Source organism: Callorhinus ursinus, unplaced genomic scaffold (genome assembly GCF_003265705.2).
Source record: "Callorhinus ursinus isolate GAN/ISIS: 27379988/994484 unplaced genomic scaffold, GSC_fseal_2.0 scaffold63, whole genome shotgun sequence".
Classification (NCBI taxonomy): domain Eukaryota; kingdom Metazoa; phylum Chordata; class Mammalia; order Carnivora; family Otariidae; genus Callorhinus; species Callorhinus ursinus.
In genome coordinates, this window is record NW_027397125.1 from 6,791,232 (window position 1) to 6,814,718 (window position 23,487).

General features: G+C 36.0%; 1 protein-coding gene across 1 annotated transcript in view; it reads right to left on the minus strand.

Annotated features, from left to right (window-relative positions):
- The window catches only part of MALRD1 (MAM and LDL receptor class A domain containing 1), a gene marked incomplete at its 5' end in the record, with an annotated part of 844,763 nt that overhangs the window by 534,115 nt on the left and 287,161 nt on the right, over nt 1-23,487 (minus strand). Inside the window, 2 exons of the mRNA XM_073885547.1 lie at nt 11,464-11,626; nt 14,575-14,751. Of these exons, the coding sequence (XP_073741648.1) occupies nt 11,464-11,626; nt 14,575-14,751 (340 nt within the window). The remainder of the gene's footprint in view (nt 1-11,463; nt 11,627-14,574; nt 14,752-23,487) is intronic.

Sequence of the window (23,487 nt, forward strand, 5' to 3'; positions counted from 1 at the left end):
TAAGCCTTATGGCAACAACAAAAGAAAAACCTGTAGTAGATAAACAAAATATTGAGATAGACGAATCAAAGCACACCACCACAAAGAGTCATCAAATCACAAAAAGACAGCAAGATATAAAGAACAGAACAAAGGAACTAGAAAACAATTAACAAAATGGCAATAGTAAGACCCTACTTATCAATAATTACTTTAAACACAGGTGGACGAAATTCTCCAATCCAAAGGCTTAGAGAGGCTGAATGGTTAAAAAATGAGAAACTAGATCCAACTATATGCTGCCTACCAGAGATTCAGTTTTAAAGACACACAAAGGCTGAAAGTGAAGGGATAGAAAAGATTCCACACAAATGATAACCAAAAGAGAGGAGGGGTGGCAGTCACAAGAGACACAAAAGGAAGGTCATTGTATAATAATAAAGGGAATAACTGGTAAAAGTCATATAACAATTATAAATATGCATTCAGCATTAGAACATATAAATATATAAAGCAAATAATAACAGAACATGGAGAAATAAACAATACAATAATAGTGAGGGATTTTAATATTCCACACCCAATAATGGATGGATTACTCAGAAATCAAAAAATAAAAAGCACTACAGTGTTATTTGACTATATATACATGACTCTATATTACATATGACTATGTTATATGATTATATATTGCTATTTGAGTTAACACTATATAGTGATATTTGAAAACTATAGACCAAATAGACAGCAGACATATATGAAACATTCCATCCAACAGCAACAGAATACACATTCTTCTCAAGTCCATACAGAACATTTATTCAGCTACAAAAAAAGTCTTTAACAAATTCCAGAAAATTAAAATTATCATGTCTTGGGGCGCCTGGGTGGCTCAGTCGTTAAGCATCTGCCTTCGGCTCAGGTCATGATCCCAGGGTCCTGGGATCGAGCCCCACATCGGGCTCCCTGCTCAGCGGGAAGCCTGTTTCTCCCTCTCCCACTCCCCCTGCTTGTGTTCCCTCTCTCGCTGTCTCTCTCTGTCAAATAAATAAAATCTTTAAAAAAAACATAATAAAATAAAATAAAATTATATCACATGTCTTTTCTGACCACAATGGTATGAAACTAGATACCAATAACAGGAAGAAAGTTGGGAAATTCACAAATATATGGAAATCAAAACATGCTCCTGAACAAATGATGAATCAAAGGAGAAATTTAAAAAACCTTGATACAAAATTTATGAGATGCATTAAAAGCTCTTCTAAGAGGAAAGCTTACAGTTATAAACACCTACATTAAAAAAAAAGAAAGATCTCAGATAAGCAATCCAAGTTGACACGTCAAGGAACTTGAACTACATTCAAAGTTAACAAAAGAAAAAAATAATTAAGATTAGAGCAGAAATAAATGAAATATAGAAAGGGAAAAAAAAAGCAAAAGAAAAGACCAAAAAACTAAGGGTTGATGTTTTGAAAAAGGAAACAAAATTCACAAACCTTTCACTAGGCTAAACAAGAAAAAAATAAAAGAGAGAAGACTCAAATAAATAAAATTATCAATGAAAGAGGGATATTACAACTGAAACAACATAATTCCAAAATATCAGAAGAGACTACTATAAGCAATTATATATCAACAAATTGAATAATCTAGAAGAAATTGATAAATTCCTAGAAACATGCAACCTACCAAGACTGAATCAAGAAGAAACAGAATATCTGAACCAACTAAGAATGAGTAAAGAAATTGAATCAGTAATCAAAAGCCTCCTGGCAGGGAAAAGCCCAGGACAAGATGGTTTCATTCATGGATTTGACCAAACACTGGTAAATTTAAAGAATTAAAGCCAATCCTTCTGAAATCCTTCCAAATAAACTGAAGCGGAAGGAATACTCCCAAGTTCATTCTATGAAACCAGCACTATCCTGATACAAAGCCATATAGACACTAAAAGATAATAAAACTGTAGGCCAATACCCCTGATAAACATAAATGCAGAAATTCTCAAAATACTAATGAATCAAATTAACAGCACAGTAAAAGGATTATATGTCATGATTAAGTGGGATTTATCCCAGGGATACAAAGCAGGCTCAACAAATGCAAATCAATAAATATGATACACATACTAATGAAGGATAAAAACCACATGATTCTTGTAATAGATGCATAAAAGCATTTGACAAAATTCAACATCCTTTCATGATTAAAAACTCTTTAAAAACTAGGTATAAAAGGAACATACCTCCACATAATAAAGCCCACATATAATAAAAAGTAAAATTCCTGGAAAAAAACATAGGGTAAAAACTCCTTGATGTTGGTCTTGGTAATGATTTTTTTGGATATGACACCAAAAGCACAAGCAACAAAAGCAAAAATAAGCAAGTGGGTCTACATCAGACTAACAAATCTTTACAGCAAAATAAATTACCAACAAAATGAAAAGGCAATCTAAAGAATGGGAGAAAATATTTGCAGACCATATGTCTGATAAGGGGTTAAGTTCCAAAATATTTAAGGAACTCTACAACTCAATACTTAAAAAAAAAAACCCACCAAATAATCCAATTTAAAAAGGATCAAAGGATGTCTGCTTCTCCCTCTGACCCTCTTCCCTCTTGTGCTCTCTCTCATTCTCTCTCTCTCTCAAATAAAATCTTAAAAAAAAGGATGTGAATAGACATTCTTCCAAAGATGATATCCACATTGCCAAGAGGTACATGAAATTGTGCTTAACATCACTAATCACCAGAGAAACACAAATCAAAAACATAAAAAGACATCACCTCACAACTGTTAGAATGACTATCATCAAGGACAACAGGTAACATATGCTGGCAAGGAAGTGGAGAAAAGGAAATCCTTCTTCCCTGTTGGTGGGAATGCAAATTGGTGAGTAAATATGAAAACCATATGAAGGATTCTCAAAAAATTAAAAACAGACCCACCATATGATCTACCAATCCCACTTCTGGGTATACACCCAAAGGAAATGAAATTAGTATCTCTAAGAGATACCTACACCCCTATGTTCATCGCAGCATTATTCACAATAGCCAAGAAAGGTAAAGAACCCTAAGTCTCCACTGACAGATGAATGGATTAAGAAAGCATGGTGTGTAATACACAAACACACACACGCACATGCTGTGCACACTCAGAGGAATATTACTTAGCCATAAAAAGAAGAAATCCTGCCATCTGGGACCACATGGATGAATACTGAAGGCATTATGCTAAGTGAAATAAGTCAGACAGAGAAAGATAAAAATACCATATGAGCTCACTTACATGTGGTATTTATAAAAACCGAACTCATAAAAATAGATAGTAAAATGGTGTTCACCAGGAAGAGAGGGATGGCGGGATGGAGGAAATGGTTGCAAGATAAATAACTTCCAGGGATACAATATACGGCATGGTGACTATAGTTAACAATAATGTACTGTATACTTGAAAGTTGTTAAGAGAGTAGATCTTAAATGTTCTTACCACACACCCTAAAAACAGTAGCTGTGACAGATAGCACATGTATGTGTTAACTAACCTTATTGTAATAATCATTTCCCAATATAATCTCATTATACACCTTAAACTTGCACAATGTTATATGTCATTTATATCTCAATAAACATGAGGAAAAAATATCATTCTGGAAAAAATAAAAAGAGAAACTATAAAGGATACAGGTGGCAGACATAACCTTGTACAACCTGAAAATTTTGAAATGTAAAAACATTGTAAACTAATAAAAGGCCAATAAAAATTTGGAAAAAGCTTTGCAACATTCATAACAGATAAAAAAAAACCTCAATGCTTTAAAAGATCATGTAAGTCAATAAGAAAAATAATAAGCACTACCTACTGAAAACCAAGCGAAGAGCACAAAGAGGAAATACACACACACACACACACACACACACACACAGAAATACAAATGGACAAGGCACACAAAACACACAAACTTGATTACCCTGATTAGTATTGAAGAAATTAGCTCCTACTTTAACCATATTTTCAAATTGAAACTGTGAAAAAAAATAAATACTCAGTGTTTGGCAAGTGTACAAGAAGAATAGACATCGTCATGTACTGCTTGCAAAAAAGGTACATTTTTGAAGAGTAATTTATATATCAAATGGTTAAAAAATGAATGTTAAGATTAAAATTCTACTCTATTTTTTTTTACTCTTAGAATATAATCTGCAATGTGTGCAAACCTGTATATTGTTCAGTAAAGACTGATTAAATTGGTTTTTACTCAAAAGCAACTCATAAATCAATAGTGAGGAACTGAATTAGTGAATCACGGTACATCCATTTAATGGAATACTATTGGCCCATTAAAAGTATTGGTGAATAGTTGTTTAAAGATTGTATATAAAATTAAAAGCAGAATAACTGAAAACAATGTTGATTTTTTATTTATTGTATTAATTGAAAGCAATGTGGTTGATTGCATAGACATTCACACGCTTTTATCATGTGTGCTTTTTATCACGATGGTATAATTATCATTGATGTGGTTTATCTTTCCTTCCTATATTTAAACATTTTCCTACAATAAAAATGAATTTCCTCCTTTGTGGTAAAAGGAAAGAATTTTTGTAGAAATTAAAATATTAAGAAATTAAGAGAGTCAGTATGTGGTCTTTACCAATAATATTATCTTAGTTCATTTGTATTATCCAATAACATCCAAAAATAGAGACTCTAAAACTCCCTTCAAGTATTATTAAAAACACATATACAACCAAGACAGACCTGAAGACTTGACAAGTTCTCTGAGCCTCCCAGTGGACCTCTCTTTCAGCAAATAACACTTTCCCCTGAGCATTACATATCTATTCATGCATATGCTGGTTCCATGTGTGATTAAGTTTTGTATTCTTTCTAGGTACTCAGAAAACACAGGCCTAACCAAACAAATTATGTGCCTAACCAAGGCTACCTCTGAATCTTTCAGGCAATAAAGCTCTTCAATGTTTCCTCTGGATTTTGTCTAACAATAACAGTTCTGTGCAGGAAATAGAATAAAACTACATTTTTTTCATTTTAACATAGTTAAAGGAAAAGCATATTTTAAAATTATACAATGAAAATGAATTTTTAATTAACTTCTGAATGCAGTTATAACCATAATATAAAATTATTTTATTAAACAGTGATCTCTGATAACAACATAAAACCGTACACTGCATGAAGAATTTATTATTAAAACTTTAGGTTGCATAGTAAATATACCACCTAACCATTGTATATCTGTTATTTTAGGTATGGTCTGCAAGTATTACTTTCAGCAAGATTTTTCTTAAACTCTATGTTTTGTTTTTTGTTTTTGTTTTTTTTAAGATTTTATTTATTTATTTGACAGAGAGAGAGAGAGCACAAGCAGGGGGAGCAGGAAAGGGAGAGAGAGAAGCAGGCTTTCCGCTGAGCAGGGAGCCCGATGTGGGACTCAATCCCAGGATCCTGAGATCATGACCTGAGCCGTAGGCAGACGCTTAACCGACTGAGTCACCCAGGCGCCCCAAACTCCATGTTTTTAAGCCACGGTAATTAACTTTTAAAATCACTTACCAAGCTAAAATACACTGGAATAAAATTAAAATTAAAATTAAAATGATTTAATTCAGCTCATTAACACAAATTATTAATGTATGCAAATATAAAATATAGGTGCTTAATTCAAGGACAGTGGTAAATAGAAGCAATTTTTCTTGTGCTTTAGAGGTCCATCTATATTCCGTCCTTTGGCAACATGGCCAGAAATGCCGCTTCCCACAAGTATTACAATAGTTAAGAGAAAATTATTACAGTTAATTTAGATTTTGACTGTTTGCACTTTTATTTTTATTTCAGCAAAAGTGTTACTAAAGCCTGGTATTTAACCATTATTCTAGATTTACAAAACTAGATCTTTTAGAAATTATATTGAGAGAGTGCTAAAGCATCTAAATTGGCTTATAAAATACTAGCTTATCTTCTTACCAAAGAAGGCTTGGAGAAAGCAATAATTCTAGTATTTAATGTCTAAGAGATTAAAGCTTTGGAAACTGTTATTGTTGCAGAGCAGAAAACATTAAAATATTTTCAGTTTTACTGAAGCTTTTATCCACATTTACATCCAGCAGTTAGATACATGATGATATGCAAGGTTATGTCACAGGGACAGTTTGCATTATTTATGTGGCTTTTAGTTTATAATGATGTTAAGCCTGCACAGATGCATAAAATGCATAAGAAGGTAGGTGCATTTCCAACAGTGGGGGCTATAACTCATTTCTACCTGAAAGACAATGACTAGTGTTATGAAATAAAAAGAAAAATCTAAGTACTTCTACTTTACAAACGACACACTTAAGAAACTGTGTTCTATCTAATCTGCATTTTTAATGAGATAGTTCATATTCAAATAGGTTCTCAACAATCTGTAAGCAAACTAAAATCCAATGTATTTTAAAGTATCTGTCTTTTCCAGAGGGACAAAAAGGTCTGAGAAAAAATGTTGGGTATTATACAATGAATGGAGCAATGTAGAGGGTGCCTTGAAATTACATGTCTTCTAGATTAACTGAGGGTAAAGATATTTTTTCTTTTTTTTTAAAGATTTTATTTATTTATTTGAGAGACAAAGAGGGAGAGAGCGAGCAGGAGGGAAAGGGAGAGAGACTCTGAGGCAGACGCTGGGCTGAGTCTATCCCATGACCCCAGGCTTCATCCTGTACCCGAGATCATGACCTGAGTAGAAACCAAGAGTCAGACACTCAACTGACTGAACCACCCAGCACCCCCGGAGGGTAAAGATATTTCTCGCACGCTATTTTTCAATTATAACAGTTATTTTTCAAGTCACAAATTTCATTTTATTTTTAAACGCAATTACCTTGAACAAATTTTTTGTTTCTTTGTCCTGAAAAATTTGTACTATTTTTGTAATTAGTCCCTAGATTTGGAGAAAAATGAATCTGCTCCGACCAAAACTGGAAAAAGGAAGTGAGAAAGCCCTCCTCTGTCTTTCAGCAATACCTTCCCCACTTCCTGCCATGGAGGCCTCTAGGGGTGAGGTCCTAGAACCTTCTAGGAATTACACTAAAATACAGATTGCCAGATGTACTCCTTGAGATTTTGATTCAGGTACTTCAGAATCTGCATTTAAATATATTGTGTATATATAAACTGACAGTGGCCCTTGATCGCCATTTTGAGAAACTTCTCTAAGGCTTCTATGAGCACAGTTAGAAACCACTAATCTAGAATAAGCATGCATATTCCCCTAGACATCATTCCGTATCAAAAATGAAGTGTGGAGAACTTAATTTTGCCTGCAGGGATGATTTTATACTCCAGATAAATCTTAATATGTTTACCTCATTTAACCAACAGATGGGCATTTAGTCAAAAAAAAAAAAAATGATTTAAGGGCCAAGAACTCAAAACTTTGCTCTCCTTGGGTTCTTGTAGTAAAAATAAGTAAGTTGGATCCAACACAGTCTCCTTCTAGGAGATAAAAACCATTACAAATTTATGGTACTTAGCTATAAACCAATTTACATGCTATGGTAAAACTGCCTGAGCTAAAAGACTAGGCTAATTAAACTGATGCTGGAGGTCAGAGTAGAGAAGTCTGAGATCATATAAAACTACAAATGGGGAGTTCAGTCAGTTGAGCATCTAACTCTTGGTTTCCATCAGGTCATGACACAACAATTCCAAATCTACAATATTCTAAACATATTTAAATTTGAATTAGCTTCAAAGCTCAGGTGCCAGGTGATCCAAATATCTTAATTCAAAGTTAAGCAATTAAAAAAATTCTCAACTGAGTAGGACTAATGTTCTTGCCAAGTTCCCTAGTAGTACCGGGTATGAAAATGGATATAAACTCATTTTTCTTCTGTTTTTTTTTTTCTTTTTTACTACATTATGTTTCTTTTCCCAAAACACTAAGAAAATAACTTTTCAACTAAATGTTCCCTGTCACTGTGTAAGTTAAAGGAAATGGAAATTTCACCCAACCCCAATCTCAAAAGAACATGCAAATTGCAACTGATGATATTTACACTGAATGCATTTACTTTATTTCACTGGAGTACAGCTGAGAACAGTATTGATTTCTATGTGCCTTGATTTCAATCCTAGGTAAAAATCATGCTTAGGTGCCCTTAGGTGGGCCTTGCTGAGCAGGGTGTAGAAAGAATCCACTCACCCAGCCCTGTCCCAAGGCCATGCCTGCATGTCCCTAGTCCGAGAAGAAGTGATACATTTTTCTAAGTCATATCAAAGCGTTGAATAAACAGCTGCATTCTCCACAAACAAAGTGAAAACTAAAGATGTAACTTTTTTTTTTTTTTTTGGACCACAAAGTTCATTTCAGATACTTAGGTAGAAAGGCTTATGAGTCCATTAAATTGTGAAGACCAAATGGTAGAATGTCACTTGGAACATCGCTTCTTTTAGCTTTTACTAGTACATTTTCATGATGAAACACACATATTAAGATGTTACCTAAGGGGCACGTGGAGGGCACAGTTGGTTGCATCTGGCTCTTGGTTTTGGCTCAGGTCATGATCTCAAGGTCATGGGATTGAGCCCTGTTATCAGGCTCTTCACTGGGCATCAAGTCAGCTTGAGATTCTCTCTCTCCCTCTGTCCCTGCCCCCCCATTCTCTCTCTCTCTAAAATAAATAAATAAATCCTTAAAAATAAAAGATGTTATCTAAGATTTTACTACACAATGAAAACTTCCCTACATATTCCCACACCACCATGACTTTTCTAGACTTTTTATTGCTTCATTAAGTATATGAAGTGAGAGAATATTTTGAAATATACAAATGTGCTCTTTTTCTTTTGCGCTTGTTTATGAATGTTTTTCACCAACCTGAGCCTGAACCCATCTTTGCCTTAAGGAGAACTGAGATCACAGAATGTGAAAATGAAGAAAGAATTGGTGCAGAGCTTTTTAATTTTCAAAATTGGGTCTTGAAAACTATTTTAAAACACAATGGGCTTAACAACCTGGCTTTAAATTTCTGGAGCCACACATCTGAGAGAGAAAAGCATTTCTTAAGTTAGAAAAAGCTTCCCTTTAAATATAAAAAAAATAAAATTTGGAAAATGGAGCTTGGAGATTTGCTATAAGCCACTGAGTAGGATGGATATATGATGCATAAAAATTATTTCTTAGGACAAAGTAAAAACATCAAACCTTCCTTGGCTGCAGAAGGAGCCTAGAGAGGAGAGGGGAAGATGGCTAGGGAAGATGCAAGCTTAGGGACCACTCCCTTCTCCAGATTCATTGTCATGTAGAGCACATCTGTTAAACATTATCTGACTCTTAAATATTCTTATTTAGGGACACCTGGGTGGCTCAGTCAGTTAAGTGTCTGCCTTCCGCTCGGGTCATGATCCCAGCGTCCTGGGATCAAGTCCCACATCGGGCTCTCTGCTCAGCGGGGAGTCTGCTTCTCCCTCTCCCTCTCATTTCCCTTGCTTGCATGCAGACTCTCTCTCTCTGTCAAATGAATAAATAAAATCTTTAAAATGAATAAATATTCTTATTTAAAATATATTTAATTTTTTTACTTTGCCACCTATAATTATAAAGCACAAATATACAGGTCCTAATCATCAACTAATTCATTCAACAAATAATTATGGTGACTTTTTATGTATCAATCACTTAGAAATAATGCAATAAATAGGGAAGCCACAGACCCTGTGATTGCTCAGAGAATGTGCAGTCTATGGGAGTGGGGGAGAGAAGGTGAGGAGAGAGACAAGGGAGCTAAAAGCCAATCATATCACTGTGCTTATAATATGCTACCACGTTTCTATTCATACCTTTACCACATAGAAGGGAGATTCTAGTCTGCCTTTTTCTTGATGGAAATACAGATTATTAATGCAGTGTGGTTTGCTTGGATGTGCCAGAGAAACTTTCTGAAATTACTCTTTGCTTTGCTTTTCTAGGGGTCAGAAGCACCCAAGGAAAATTCGTATACTGAAATCCCCAAAATTAACTGCCAACTGTTGAATGTGATCAAAACCCTTGGTATTCATAACTGCCACTCTATATACTTTGGGCAACATGACTGCTAATATCAAAATCAAATGATGGTAATACTGGAACCATTTTAACAAATTAAACAACAAAAGAGAGATCAGAAAACCAAAGTAAAAAAGTCAGCCCAGAAGATATTGTGGCTCTCTTCGAGTACCAGGTCATGTTGGCCAAGGCAACGACTGACGGGCAGTAGACACACCACTGTTAGTTTTCTTTGAAACAGAAGCCAAAGAAGGGGGGCTCTTGAAGCTTTAACTGAGAGGATGTTTGAAGGCATAAAGGTTTTGAAAACATTCTCTGTAATATAAATGGGGATCCCTTTGCTGTCTTCAATAGTACTTCCATGAAACCATTAAGAGGAAAGGATAAAGGATGGGATCTGATAAGAAGGAAGCACTCAACATATCTGTGGCCTATAAAACAGGGAAAGGTATGAGTCATGAAGCCTTGGAAAGAAAAGACCAAAATAAATGACAAGGAAGATCAAAGACTAGAAGAGGAAGGAAAAAGGGGTGAGGAGAAAGAGGAGCTGGAAAAGGAGGAAACAGAGAAAAGATTTGGGTGGGGGAAGGAAGGAACAGATAATTTTATTTTTTAATTTTTTAAAAACATTTTTTTAAATTTTTTAAGTAGGCCCCAAGCCCAACATGGGGCTTGAACTCATGACCCTGAGAGCAAGAGTCACACGCTCTACTGACTGAGCCAGCCAGGTGTCCCTGAATAGATAATCTTAAAACAACATAATAAGTGTTTTTCAATGAGTGGTGATATTACAAATTATTTTTCTTATGCTTTTCTCTAGTTTCTATGACTTTTATAAGAGCATTCACAGCTTTTCCTTTTTTTTAAAGATTTGTTTATTTTGAGGGAAAGCACAAGTGGGGTTAAGGAGCAGAGGGAGGGGCAGACTCAAGTGCGGTGAGGGGCAGAGAGATAAAGGAAGAAGCAGACTCTCTGCTGAGCAGGGAGCCCCATGTGGGGCTCGATCCCGGGACTCCAGGATCATGACCTGAGCTGAAAGCAGACGCTTAACCGACTGAGCACCCCCATTCACAGCTTTTTTAACTGAATAGCTGTATTTTTTTTCTCAGTTCTATATGAAAGAGTACACTTATTTTTTTTTAAGATTTTATTTATTTATTCATGAGAGAGAGAGAGGTACAGGGAGAAGCAGGCTCCCAAGGAGCAGGGAGCCCGATGTGGGACTCGATCCCAGGACCCTGGGATCACGACCTGAGCCAAAGGCAGACGCTTAACCATCTGAGCCACCCAGGCGAAAGAGTACACTTAGCCCATTTAGTCTGTAAATTCATCATTCATTGGTTTAGGGTAAGATGGTGTGGCAGTAATTTGAGAACTGCTTAACACATAGTTCCTAAGAGACATGTTCAAAGTATGTGGTCACTTACATTGTATGATCCACCGATGGCCTGTGATTTTCTTCCCCATGATGAATACTGATTCCATTACCAAGTCCCCATCTGAAAGTGTTCGAATCTTGAATTAGGTTTTCTGGGATTGGCTGGTACCATTGACACAGGCTTCCTTCTTCAAAGCTGCAAACATTCGTAGCTTGAATAGAATAGAACAAAGACAAGATGAGCTAATCACAATAAATGTGTCAACAGGGGCACCTGAGTGGCTCAGTCATTAAGCATCTGCCTTTAGCTCAGGTCATGATCACAGAGTCCTGGGATTGAGCTCCGCATTGGGCTCCCTGCTCAGGGGGAAGCCTGCTTCCCCCTTTCCCACTCCCCCTGCTTGTGTTCCTTCTCTCACTGTGTCTCTGTCAAATAAATAAATCTTAAAAAAAGGAAAGTGTCAATAAATGGCAATTTCTACCTATATCAAGCACTTTCTTACTGTTGGGTTTCCTTTTTTCAATTATCTTTTAAGCGTAATGAAAATAATTAGACAAATGATTTGTATTATTACTAGAAGAGTTTTAAAGAAATCTACATGTACTATATTGAAATATCTACAGTAGGTATAAATGGAAATAAATGCATATACTAAAGAATTTGTTCTGAAAAGGAGGTGAGATTTTAATTAGGTCCTCAAATAGCAATCTAGGCATTGCCACTCTCTTCTCACATAACATTGACATTGCTTACCAAGTTCTGGCGAGTCTGTTCTTTTGACAAAGCTAAACTTCAGCTCAGCCTTTGAAGGGGTTAGTTCAAATTCCAAACTACTTAAGTTCAAATCAATAGTATTTTCCTTGAAAGTTTTCAATATTCTTGTAATGACTGTATGCTAATATCATATGAAATTACAAGTCCAGTGATTTGTGAAATACCTAGTCTGTGTGTGAAATGCTCTTTCTTCCTCTCTCTCTGAACATGTCCATGTGTCTATCTTAAATTCTCCACTGTTCCTAGGTAGGCTGTAGAAGACTCTGGCTTTTAAATGGCATAAGCAATGTTGGAAAACCATCATCATCATTTAGAAACTCAAGTTCATGATTTAATGTAAAGTTTGAGAAGAAAACACTCCGTCAAAAAAAAAGTGATTTTTAATTGTAACATTCAAGTGTGTCATTTAATCTCTGACATTAATAGTGATCATATAATTATATTTATCTTGTGAAGAGATTTAAAACTGTTTTCTTTTTTTGTTTCAGAGGTAGAGTTTAGTGAGTCATCAGGTGCATATAACACCCAGGGTCCTTAATGCCCATCACCCAGTTACCTCATCCCCCAGCCCCTAGAGATTTAAAATTCAATAGGATTCTGTTCTTCATTTCATTAAAAATGAAAAGAATCATAGATTTTTTGAAATTAGAGGGCATAAAGTTTTAGTCAAGCAAGATGAATGAGCTCGAAGATGTGCTGTACAACATTGTACCCATAGTCAACAATATATTGTGCACTTAAAATTTGTTAAGAGGGTAGCTCTCGTGTTGTGTTCCTTATACAATAAAAAGCATTAGAAAATGTAAGACCATAGATAACAGGCAGATTTATTATATAATAGTTCATCTTACAAAAAGATGGAGGAAGAAAGAACACATAATTTGTTCAGAGTAATAATTCAGTTCATGTGTATTCATAGTAAATTAATAACCCCATGATTTTAAAATAATAATTTCATAGGAGATGTTCATTCAGGACATTTAAAGAACTGTATCAAAACTGCCCACCCCACCATAAATGATGTTACTAAAATTGCAAAGTTGAACAAAGAAGAAAGTCAGTATTCACTAAAGATACTCATTAGGTGTAATTAACTCAATTCTGTGTAAACTTTCAGAAATACGACAACTTATGTATGATCATAACGAGGAAGTCTGAATAGCACAACACCTTCCATTATATTATCTCCCATCTGCAATGCACCATATGTATTCTTAGCCAACTTGAGTTAATTACTATCTCGTCTCATCCACAGAGTGAGTTAGTTTTGATTTTATGAGTTTTGGGGTCTAGCTAAGTTAGTTAATTTATTGTGTATTTGTACATTAAGAAGAATTTCTTTTTCTAAGTTAAAATAAATATGAACCTTATTTGACTTTCAAGTTTTAGAATTTCTACATAATGCTGACAGAAGACAGAATAGAGTTTCACTACACTCTGTATTATCTGCATGGCCTGAACCCTTCATATCATCCAGACACTTGAGAAATATCATAGTATAGGAAATTCATATACCATCCAATAAATAGTAGGGAAGGCGAAAAAATAGCAAAAGTGTTCACTCCTTCTGAACTTGTGCTTTGTCCATGCAGACATGTCAATTTTTCTCCTCTAAGACTGTTTCTCCCATTGAGACATTCACTTCTAAATTAAAAATTTGCCTTAAAAGCCATAGATTGGCAGATGCCAAAAAGTAAAAACCATCTTTCAATAGGGACACAGGTGAGGAAGGGCGCATCTATATTAGGATTGGTTCTTATGAATTCTACATATTTAACATAGTATTCATCTTTCTATTTTGGCACTGGCAAAATTTGAACAAATTCATCTAATTTGAGAGTAATACTTCCACTTTAAACATTCCTATTTCATGAGTGTGAGGAGTAGACTAGAGACAAACAGGGGGTATATAAAAGAGCTAGTCAATTATATAGTCCCAGAGTCAAGTAAAGTCCATGAAACAAGTGTTTTGAATCCAAAACTTCAATTTAAAAACACTTGCCTCTTGTTGAGCATCTTAGAAGAATGCATACTGATTCTTCTACTATAATTTTCTATACAAACAACTTTTAGGTTAACAACCTGCTCTAAGTCAAGTTGAAAATTTCTAACTAGGACACAAGGCCATACTACTTAAAGATTATACTATATACTATTATACTATATACTAAAGATTATATATACTATACTAAAGATGCTACTAAAGATTATACTATATACTATATACTACTAAAGATTATACTATACTATACTTAAAGATTATACTATACTATTATAGTATATTATACTATAAAGATTATACTATAGATATATACTATAAGATTATACTATATACTGTCTTATCTGTTTTATGCTATGTTTAATACAAAATAGGAATTCACCTACCACAGAATGATTCGTCTGACTGGTCAGGACAGTCATATCTAAAATCACATGTCTGGATTTTTTCAACACAGTGACCATCAGACTTGCAAACAAATTCATCATCTATACAGTTGTGTGGAGGTAATGTTACTGGAGCTGACATTTCTGGTGGAGTTGGGAGGTCCACTGGCAAAGTACCTTGATAAGAGATAACATATAGGCATAATTCAGTAGATTTTCCAATTAAGATTTTACACAATAAGCTTTTCTTAGTATGTTTCACATTGAATATTATAAAGAATATTTGGCAGTCTTTGGTAATATGCTGAATTTTATGTAAGCATATAAGTTGGAGTTCTCGGTCTTATCAACAACAAATAACTCGATATAAATAGATGAAGGTGCAGATAGAAATTACTGAAAAACTGTTCAGAACTCACTGAATAAATGGGAGGCTCAAGGACAGGGCTAGGATCACTGGGAATCAAGGGAGTCCCAGATGCTGGCATTAGGAACCAGAGTTAAGGTCTGGTTAAACCTTCTAGTCCACTAGGTAAATAAACTTTGCTCTTCCATTGTAACAATTAATCCAGCAACTCCTCATCCTTGTTTCACCAGCCCTCACATATTCAAGGTTGCAAGAGAGTGATTCATCTGGAAGTATTTATATAATTAAGATAACAATTTCTGAAATTACTGAGCTTAGAAGAAATTTATAGAAGTTAATTTATACAGTAGTTATTCAAGCAACATTTATTAATAACACCCCGTGTCATGGACATGGTAGGTACAACAGATTGAAAGCCAAATATGCCATCATTGCTGTAAAATAATTCACTGAGTAGTGGATAAGGCACTCAGGTAAATCTTTCATTACAGTTCCATAGGATACATTTATGAGAAAGAGTATAAAACCATGGAGGCAAGAATGACAACTATCCTTTCACTCCTGCAGTCAGAGTTTAATTCACAGACCACGGAACATGGTGAGCTATCATCACTTAGAAATGAGTGCATAGATGGATGGATGGATGGATGGATGGATGACAGAGTGAATGAACAGATGGACAACTGGAAGACTGTACAGCATATGGAAAACACATGAAAAGCATACATTAGATGGGAGGCGAGGAATACTTCCTGGAAAAGTAATGTCTTCAGCTTTTAGCTTTATTTTTTTAAAAGATTTTATTTATTTATATGAGACAGAAAGAGAGAGTGTATGCACGAGCATGGGGAGGGGCAGAAGGAGAGGGAGAAGCAGACTCCCTAATGAGCACAGAGCCCCACAAAGGGCTCTATCCCAGGACCCTGAGATCATGACCTGGGCCAAAGTCAGATGCTTAATCAACTGAGCCACCCAGACACCCCAAGTTTTTAGCTTTAAAAGATGAAGAGTTGCTGACAAGGTGAAAATGGGTATAAGGTCCTTTTGGGCAATGAGCAAAGATTTGTGTGGAGGCAGAGAAATATACTGGCCCATTGTTTTTGGAATGCTGTGAGAATTTGGCATAGAGAACATCTTGTGATAGAGTAAGAATGTGTGTGATAAAGTCACTAGATGTGGAACTGGTTGGGAGACAATTAGCACATCATAAAGAGCTAAGTGGGACCAATTTAGGAGCTTGAAATAAATATAAAAAGCAGTGGAGAAATGCCAAAGTATACAATTTCCACTTTAAGAAATACTTTTCTGGCATTAGTGTGAAGAATGATTTGCAGGTGGTTCTGGCATGGAAGAAAACAGCTAAGCTTTTACTTTAATTCCAGGCAACTAATAAACCAAGGCAGAGAGAGTGTGGAGGAAAGAGCAGAGACCTGAGTGATATTAAACATCCAATATCTAGAGGACTGGGGATTTAGGTGCTATTGGTAATTTGAGGGAAGTCCAATAAGTATTACTTTGTTTCTCAGCTCAAGTTTTGAAGTAAGAGCTAAGACTGAAGCATATAGGAGATAAATCAAAATATCAACATTTTATGGATGAAGCTGACAATAATCTATATCTCTAGACAAGTGGTCTTTTAAAGCATAAAACTCAGAAAGAAACGGCCTAAGTTACAATCTGTGCTGGAAACTTCCAGCTCTCCTTGTATGGAAGCCTCCCATAGTGAACTACAGCAAGAAGTTAAGTAGATCTCCTGCTTCCTTCAGTGAACTAGCTCAAAAAACAAAACAAAACAAAACAAAACAAAAAAAACAAAGAAAGAAACTAAGAGAACAGGTATGCAAGCTCAGGCCCTCCTTGCAAACTCAGCAATCGTCATTACTTTTCCACAGTTGATATTAGGGTTCACTCTTGGGGTTTTACTCACTATGGGTTTTAACAAATGTACAATGATGCTTCAGCCATTAGAGTGTCATACAGAGTGGTTTCACTGCACTAAAAATCCTTCATGCTCTGCCTTGTCATCCCTCTTCTCCTGAGTCCCTGGCAACCGTGGATCCTTTTATTGTCTCCATAGCGTCCCCTTTCATAGAGTGTCATTTAGCTGGAATCATATGTTACCTTTTCAGATCAGCTTCTTCCTCTTAATAATATGCATTTAAGTTTATACCAGGTCATTTCATGGCTTGACAGTTCATTTCTTTCCAGCACTGAATAGTATTCACTGCTTTAGGGCATTCAATTAAATGAATACTCAGTTAAATATTTATTGTATGAATAGTCTGTATCTCTTCTCAAGCAGGGCAGGACCTCAATATACCTTCCTTATTATAAGTATTAAAGTGTGCTACAATACACATCCCTGTACATTTCTCTTTGAACATTTCTTTGTGAACATACGCCAACGCATTTCCAAGACAAAGAATCTTGAAATGAAATTGCAGTTATAGGGTATGTGATCAGTCAACTTAAGTAGTTGTTTTCAAAAGTGGTTTTACCCATTTCCACTCAGAAATGTGTGCATTTCTCATATTCTCAGAATCCAGCTAACACTTGGCATTATCCAATGTAAAAAATATTTGCCAGTATCATGGGTCTGAAATAATTCCTTTGTATTTTAACTTGTATTTCCCTAATTATTGAGAACTTTTTTTAATTTTAGGGGCTACTCAGGTACCTTACTCTAGCTTTTGACTAACTGCTCAGATCCCCTGCTCTTTTTTCCTATTGAATTCTTTGTTTTTTTCTTATTAATTTATAGTTTTATTTCCCATATACTCTATACTAATCCTCTGTCATTTACCTCGGTGACAAATATGTTCTACTAGTCTATGATGGGTCTTTTCATTTTGTATGGTGTCCTTCAAAGTAAAAATTTCTAATTTAATGCCTTTTAATTTATCAGTTATTGACAGTTTGTGGTTTAAAGCTTCACTGGAAAAAAAAATTCTTTCCTGTTTTAATATCATCATTATTTTTTTCTATAATTTTCACACAATTTTGATAGTTTTACTCTTCACATTTAGGTCTTTACTCTATCTGGACTTTATTGTTATCTGTTGTCTGTGATAAGAATCTAAATTCAATTTTTTTTGTATGAATGTCCAATTTTGGATCTACTAATACATTGAGCAAGTCAAATTTTTCTCACTTATTCTATATTTGATTATGAAATGTATTACTCATATATAAGAATGGATAGAAAACATATGCCTGGTTTAAACAGTAATAAAAAGAATAGCCATAAATCTACCATCCAGTTTATGAAATTAAAATTCACAGCTTTGAACCTTCCACTGTTTCCCTGCTGATCCCATGTTGCCATCTCTCCAGGTTAGCAGTACACTGAACTTGTGTTTTTCATTCCTGTTTTCATTTGCTTTTTATTTGAAAGATTTATTTATTTTTTAGAGATAGAGAGCACACACAGTGGGGGCGGGGGGTGCGCAGTGTGGGAAGCAGAAGTAGAGAGACAAGCAGACTCCACACTGAGCATGGAGCCCGACATGGGGCCCAATCTCACAACCCTAAGATCATGACCTGAGCCAAAATCAAGAGCTGGATGCTTAGCTGACTGAGTGACCCAGACACCTCTGTTTTCATTTGCTTTTATCATTTCTTCATTTGCATATATGCCAGATAACCTTCTAAGCCCCTATTAGTTCATTATTTGATTAAATGAGTTGACGTGAACTTCTTAGAACACTGACTATACAGATGGAATACCACATAGGTCCTTTTTAAATAAATAAACCATTTAAATTTGAACTTGGATGGACTCATTCTCTATATAACTTTTGGCAACTTGATTTATTTCCTCAGCAATGTGCATTCACCCATCCACGTTAATTATGCTCTTGCAGTTCACTTATTTTGACTGCTGTATAAGATTTCACTATGTGATCATATATATTATTTAGCCATTCTATCATCAGTGGGTTTTTTTTTTTTAGCTGATTCTGTTTGAGGTTTTATTTCATCCATTTCCCCTGATGTTTCTAGAAGTGGAATTGCTTAGTCAGAGAGAATGGAGAACTGTATGTCAACTTTACTAGAAAAAGCTAAACTGTTTTCCAAAGTCATTGCATCAATTTCCATACCTCCCAGCAGTGTATAAATATTCTGATTGTGTTGTGCACACATTATCCATTGGCATATGTAGATTTACCCATGTGTTTGCCACTTTCTCTGCTGTCTATTCCCTTGTGTATCTCAGCCCTTGCTGAACTCATTTTGTCTTTGATGCTCTCATTTACATAATTTGGTAAGAGTTTGCTGCAGTAAAGTCTTCTTTTGTGTATTTGCGGATATTATCCTCTGAATGCCTTTTCTCACCCTCATTCCTGAGTTTTGTTTTTTTTTTTTGCTCTAGGCTAACAGTTATTATTTCTCCAGAACTTTTAAATTATATTCAACTGTCTTCTGATTCTCATGCTTGTTGTTGTAAAGTCCATCATGAGTCTAATTGTGGTCTTTTTGTAATTGTATTTTAATCTCTGGCTATTTTTAACATATCTCTTTTCTTTCTCGTTTTTATAATTCATTTCCCTGGACTTATTCTGACTATAATATTTTCATGAGGTTCACTACACTTCTAAATCTATGCCTTACATCAATTTTAAGCCAGTATAGTCTTTCAAAATGACTTCTCCATTTTCTTTATTCTCTTTCTGGAACTCCAACAGCTTTTATAATCAATCCTTCAAGTTGAGTCTACCCCTTCATTTCCTCCCTCTGTATCTCTATATATATTGCTCTCTGAAATTCTCTCATACCTGTTTTCTCATTGACAAATCAAAACATCGATGTTATCTTTCAGCTATTTAATTCATCCACTGAGATTTTTATTTCATTGAATTTATTTCTCATTTCAAGAAAGCCAACAGGATTTTTTTTAGAATGTTCTACCCCCCCCCTCTTTAAACAATGTTATGCTATTTTCTTAGGGCTTGGAATTCTTTAATGTTTTTAATTATTTATTGTTTTTCTATTTTTACATAACAAACTTCCACAGACTTCAGAAGATCAGACTAATAAACACTTATTGTCTGACACACTTTCTGGGAGTCCAAAGTGCAGAAGAGTCTTAGCTTTGTGGTTCTGACACAGGGTCTCATAAGATTGCTATCAAGATGTCAGCCAAGGATGCAATTATCTGAGGGCTGGACTGGGGCTGGAAGATCTGCTTCCCAATGGGGCTCACTCACATCCCTGAGAAATTAGTGCTCCTACTGGCAGGAGGCCTCAGCTCCTGGGCTTTCCCCACAGGGCTACTTGAGTATCCTTTTGACATGGGGTCTGGATTCCCTCAGACTGAGTAATCCAGAGAAGACTGGGGAAGCCTAGCTTTGGAAATTACTCACACTCATTGCCATGTGTGTCAATGGTTACACAGGTCAGTCCTATTCAGTGTGGGAGGGGACTGGTACAGAGGGCATGAGTACCAAGAGTGGGGAATCACAGCATAAACTGCAGCAAGATGGCAGAGAAGTAGGAGACCTAAATTTCATCTGGTCCCAGGAATTCAGCTAGACAGGGGTCAAACCATTCTGAACACCTACGAACTCAACAAGAGACCGAAGAAAAGAAAAGCAGCAATTCTATGAATAGAAAAGCGACCACTTCCTGGAAGGTAGGATGTGTGGTGAAGTGAATCCGAGGCAATATTTGGGAGGATAGATGGCTGGGGAGGGGGCCTCCGTCCACCGCTTCTGGCAAGCAATAGAGCCAAGGAGCACAAAATCAGAACTTTATGAAGTCATCCCCACTGACTATGCGGGGGGTAAAACCCTCTCTGGGACAATGTGGTCTTAGGATCCTCGGGATCACAGAAAGACCAGGGATGCCTGACTGCAGCAGAGCTCCCAGGTATTGGAGCAGGGAAGCCGGCTGCAGAGATGGAGCCGAGGAATGGGACCTCAGCTCGCGGTTGCCATAAACCATGATCCGTGGCACAAATGAGCCACTACTATTCGAGCAGGGACCCAACAAGCGGCAGATCCGGGGAGACTCCCCTTCCTCCCACAGGAGGAGTGGCGCGGGAGTGCACCACAGGAATCTGCTGGGTTCAGAGACTCCAAACAGGGTTGTGGGCCAAAGACAAATACTCAGTCACAGGCAGGGTGAGCACAGAGTGTGGCTGGAGATGAGGGAGACAGGAGTGACTGACTGCTTTTATTTAAAGTACACTGAGGAATGGGGCCTGGAGCTCTTGGCTCCCGCAGAACCAGAGATTGGGAGGCCGCCATTTTCACTCTTGTCCTCCAAAGCTGTACGGAAAGCTTTCCGGGAAAAAAGCTACTGAGAACAAACCTGAGCAGATTACTTAGCCTGGCCCCTGACAAAGGGGGTGTAATTCCACCTCGGGCAAAGGCATTTGAGAATCACTGCAACAGGTCCCGCCCCCAGAAGATCATCAAGAACATCCAGCCAAGACCCAGTTTACCGATCAATGAGAATTACAAAATTCCAACACTAGAGGAATATAGCACATAGAATACATGGCTTTTTCCCAATGATTCCTTAGGCTTTCAAAGTTAATTTTTTAATTTTTTTTTATTTTATTCTTTTTCTATTAGTTTTTTTGAATTTTTCTTCTTTCTGTTTTCAGCCAACATCTTACCAATTCCTTTTTTAAAATCTTTGTTTTTTCATTTTTACAATCATATTCTATCCCTTCATTGTATTTAATCTTATTTTTTGTATATATACATGTTTTTCTTTCTTTAAAATTGTGGGATATGGTTTCTTTTAACAGACCCAAATAAACCCTAAATCTAGGTATGACTTTGTTCTAGTCTCCCACCTCATCACATTTTCTTTTTTTTTCCTAATTTTTATCTTTCTTTTTTCAACCAACTTACCAATTCCTTTTTTAAAATCTTTTTTAATTTTCATCTTTACAGTCACATTCCATCCCTTCATTGTATTTACCATTATTTTTGTATACAGATAAGCTTTAACTTTCTTTAAAATTTTGGGAGGCAATTACTTCTAAGAGACCAATATACACCCAAAATCTAGTGTGTGGCTCTGTCCTACTCACCAGCCGATCATAGTCTTCTTTTTTTTCCTTTCTTTACCCCACCCCACCCCAGTCCCCACCCTCCCCCATTTTCAGGTCTCTTCTGATTTGTTTAGTGTATATTTTATGGGGTCGTTACCCTTTAATCATTTTGTGCTCTCATTCATTTATTCTTCTCTGGACAAAATGACAAGATGAAAAAATGCACCTCAAAAAAAAACCAGAGGCAGTACTGACTGCCAGGGACTTAGTCAATACAGACATCAGTAAGATGTCAGAACTAGAGATCAGAATGATGATTATAAAGATACTACCTGGGCTTGAAAAAAACCACAGAAGATACTAGACAATCCCCATTCTGGAGAAATAAAAGAACTAAAATCTAACCAAGTCGAAATCAAAAAGGCTATTAATGAGGTACAGTCAAAAATGGAGGCTCTAACTGCGAGGATAGATGAGGCAGAAGAAAGAATTAGTGATATAGAAGACCAAAGGATGGAGAATAAAGAAGCTGAGAAAAAGAGAGATAAACAACTACTGGATCACAAGGGCAGAATTTGAGAGATAAGCGATAGCATAAGACAAAACAACATTAGAATAATTGGGATCCCAGAAGAAGAAGAAAGAGAGAGGGGGGCAGAAGGTATATTGGAGCAAATTATACCAGAACTTCCCTAATGTGGGGAAGTAGACAGGCATCAAAATCCAGGAGGCACAGAGAACCCCTCTCAAAATCAATACAAATAGGTCAACACCCCGACATCTAATAGTAAAACTTATGAGTCTCAGAGACAAAGAGAAAATCCTGAAAGCAGCTCAGGAGAAAAGATCTGTACCCTACAATGGTAGAAATATTAGATTGGCAACAGACCTACCACAGAGATCTGGCAGGCCAGAAAGGACTGGCATGATATATTCAGAGCACTTAATGAGAAAAACACGCAGCCAAGAATACTATATCCAGCTAGGCTGTCATTGAAAATAGAAGGAGAGATAAAAAGCTTCCAGGACAAACAAAGACTAAAGGAATTTGCAAACACGAAACCAGCTCTACAAGAAATATTGAAAGGGGTCCTCTAAGCAAAGAGAGAGCCTAAAAGTAACATAGACCAGAAAGGAACACAGACAATATACAGTAACAGTCACCTTACAGGCAATACAATGGCACTAAATTCATACCTTTCAATAATTACCCTGAATGTAAATGCACTAAATGACCCAATTAAAAGACACAGGCTATCAGATTGGATTAAAAAACAAGACCCATTGATATGCTGTCTACAAGAGACTCATTTTAGACCCAAAGACACACCCAGATTGAAAAAGAGGGTGTGGAAAAACACTTAACATGCTAATGGACATCAAAAGAAAGCTGGGGTGGCAATCCTTCTATCAGACAAATTAGATTTTAAACCAAAGACTGTAATAAGACATGAGGAAGGACACTTTATCCTACTTAAACGATCTATCCAACAAGAATATCTAAAAATTATAAATATCTATGCCCCTAACATGGGAGCAG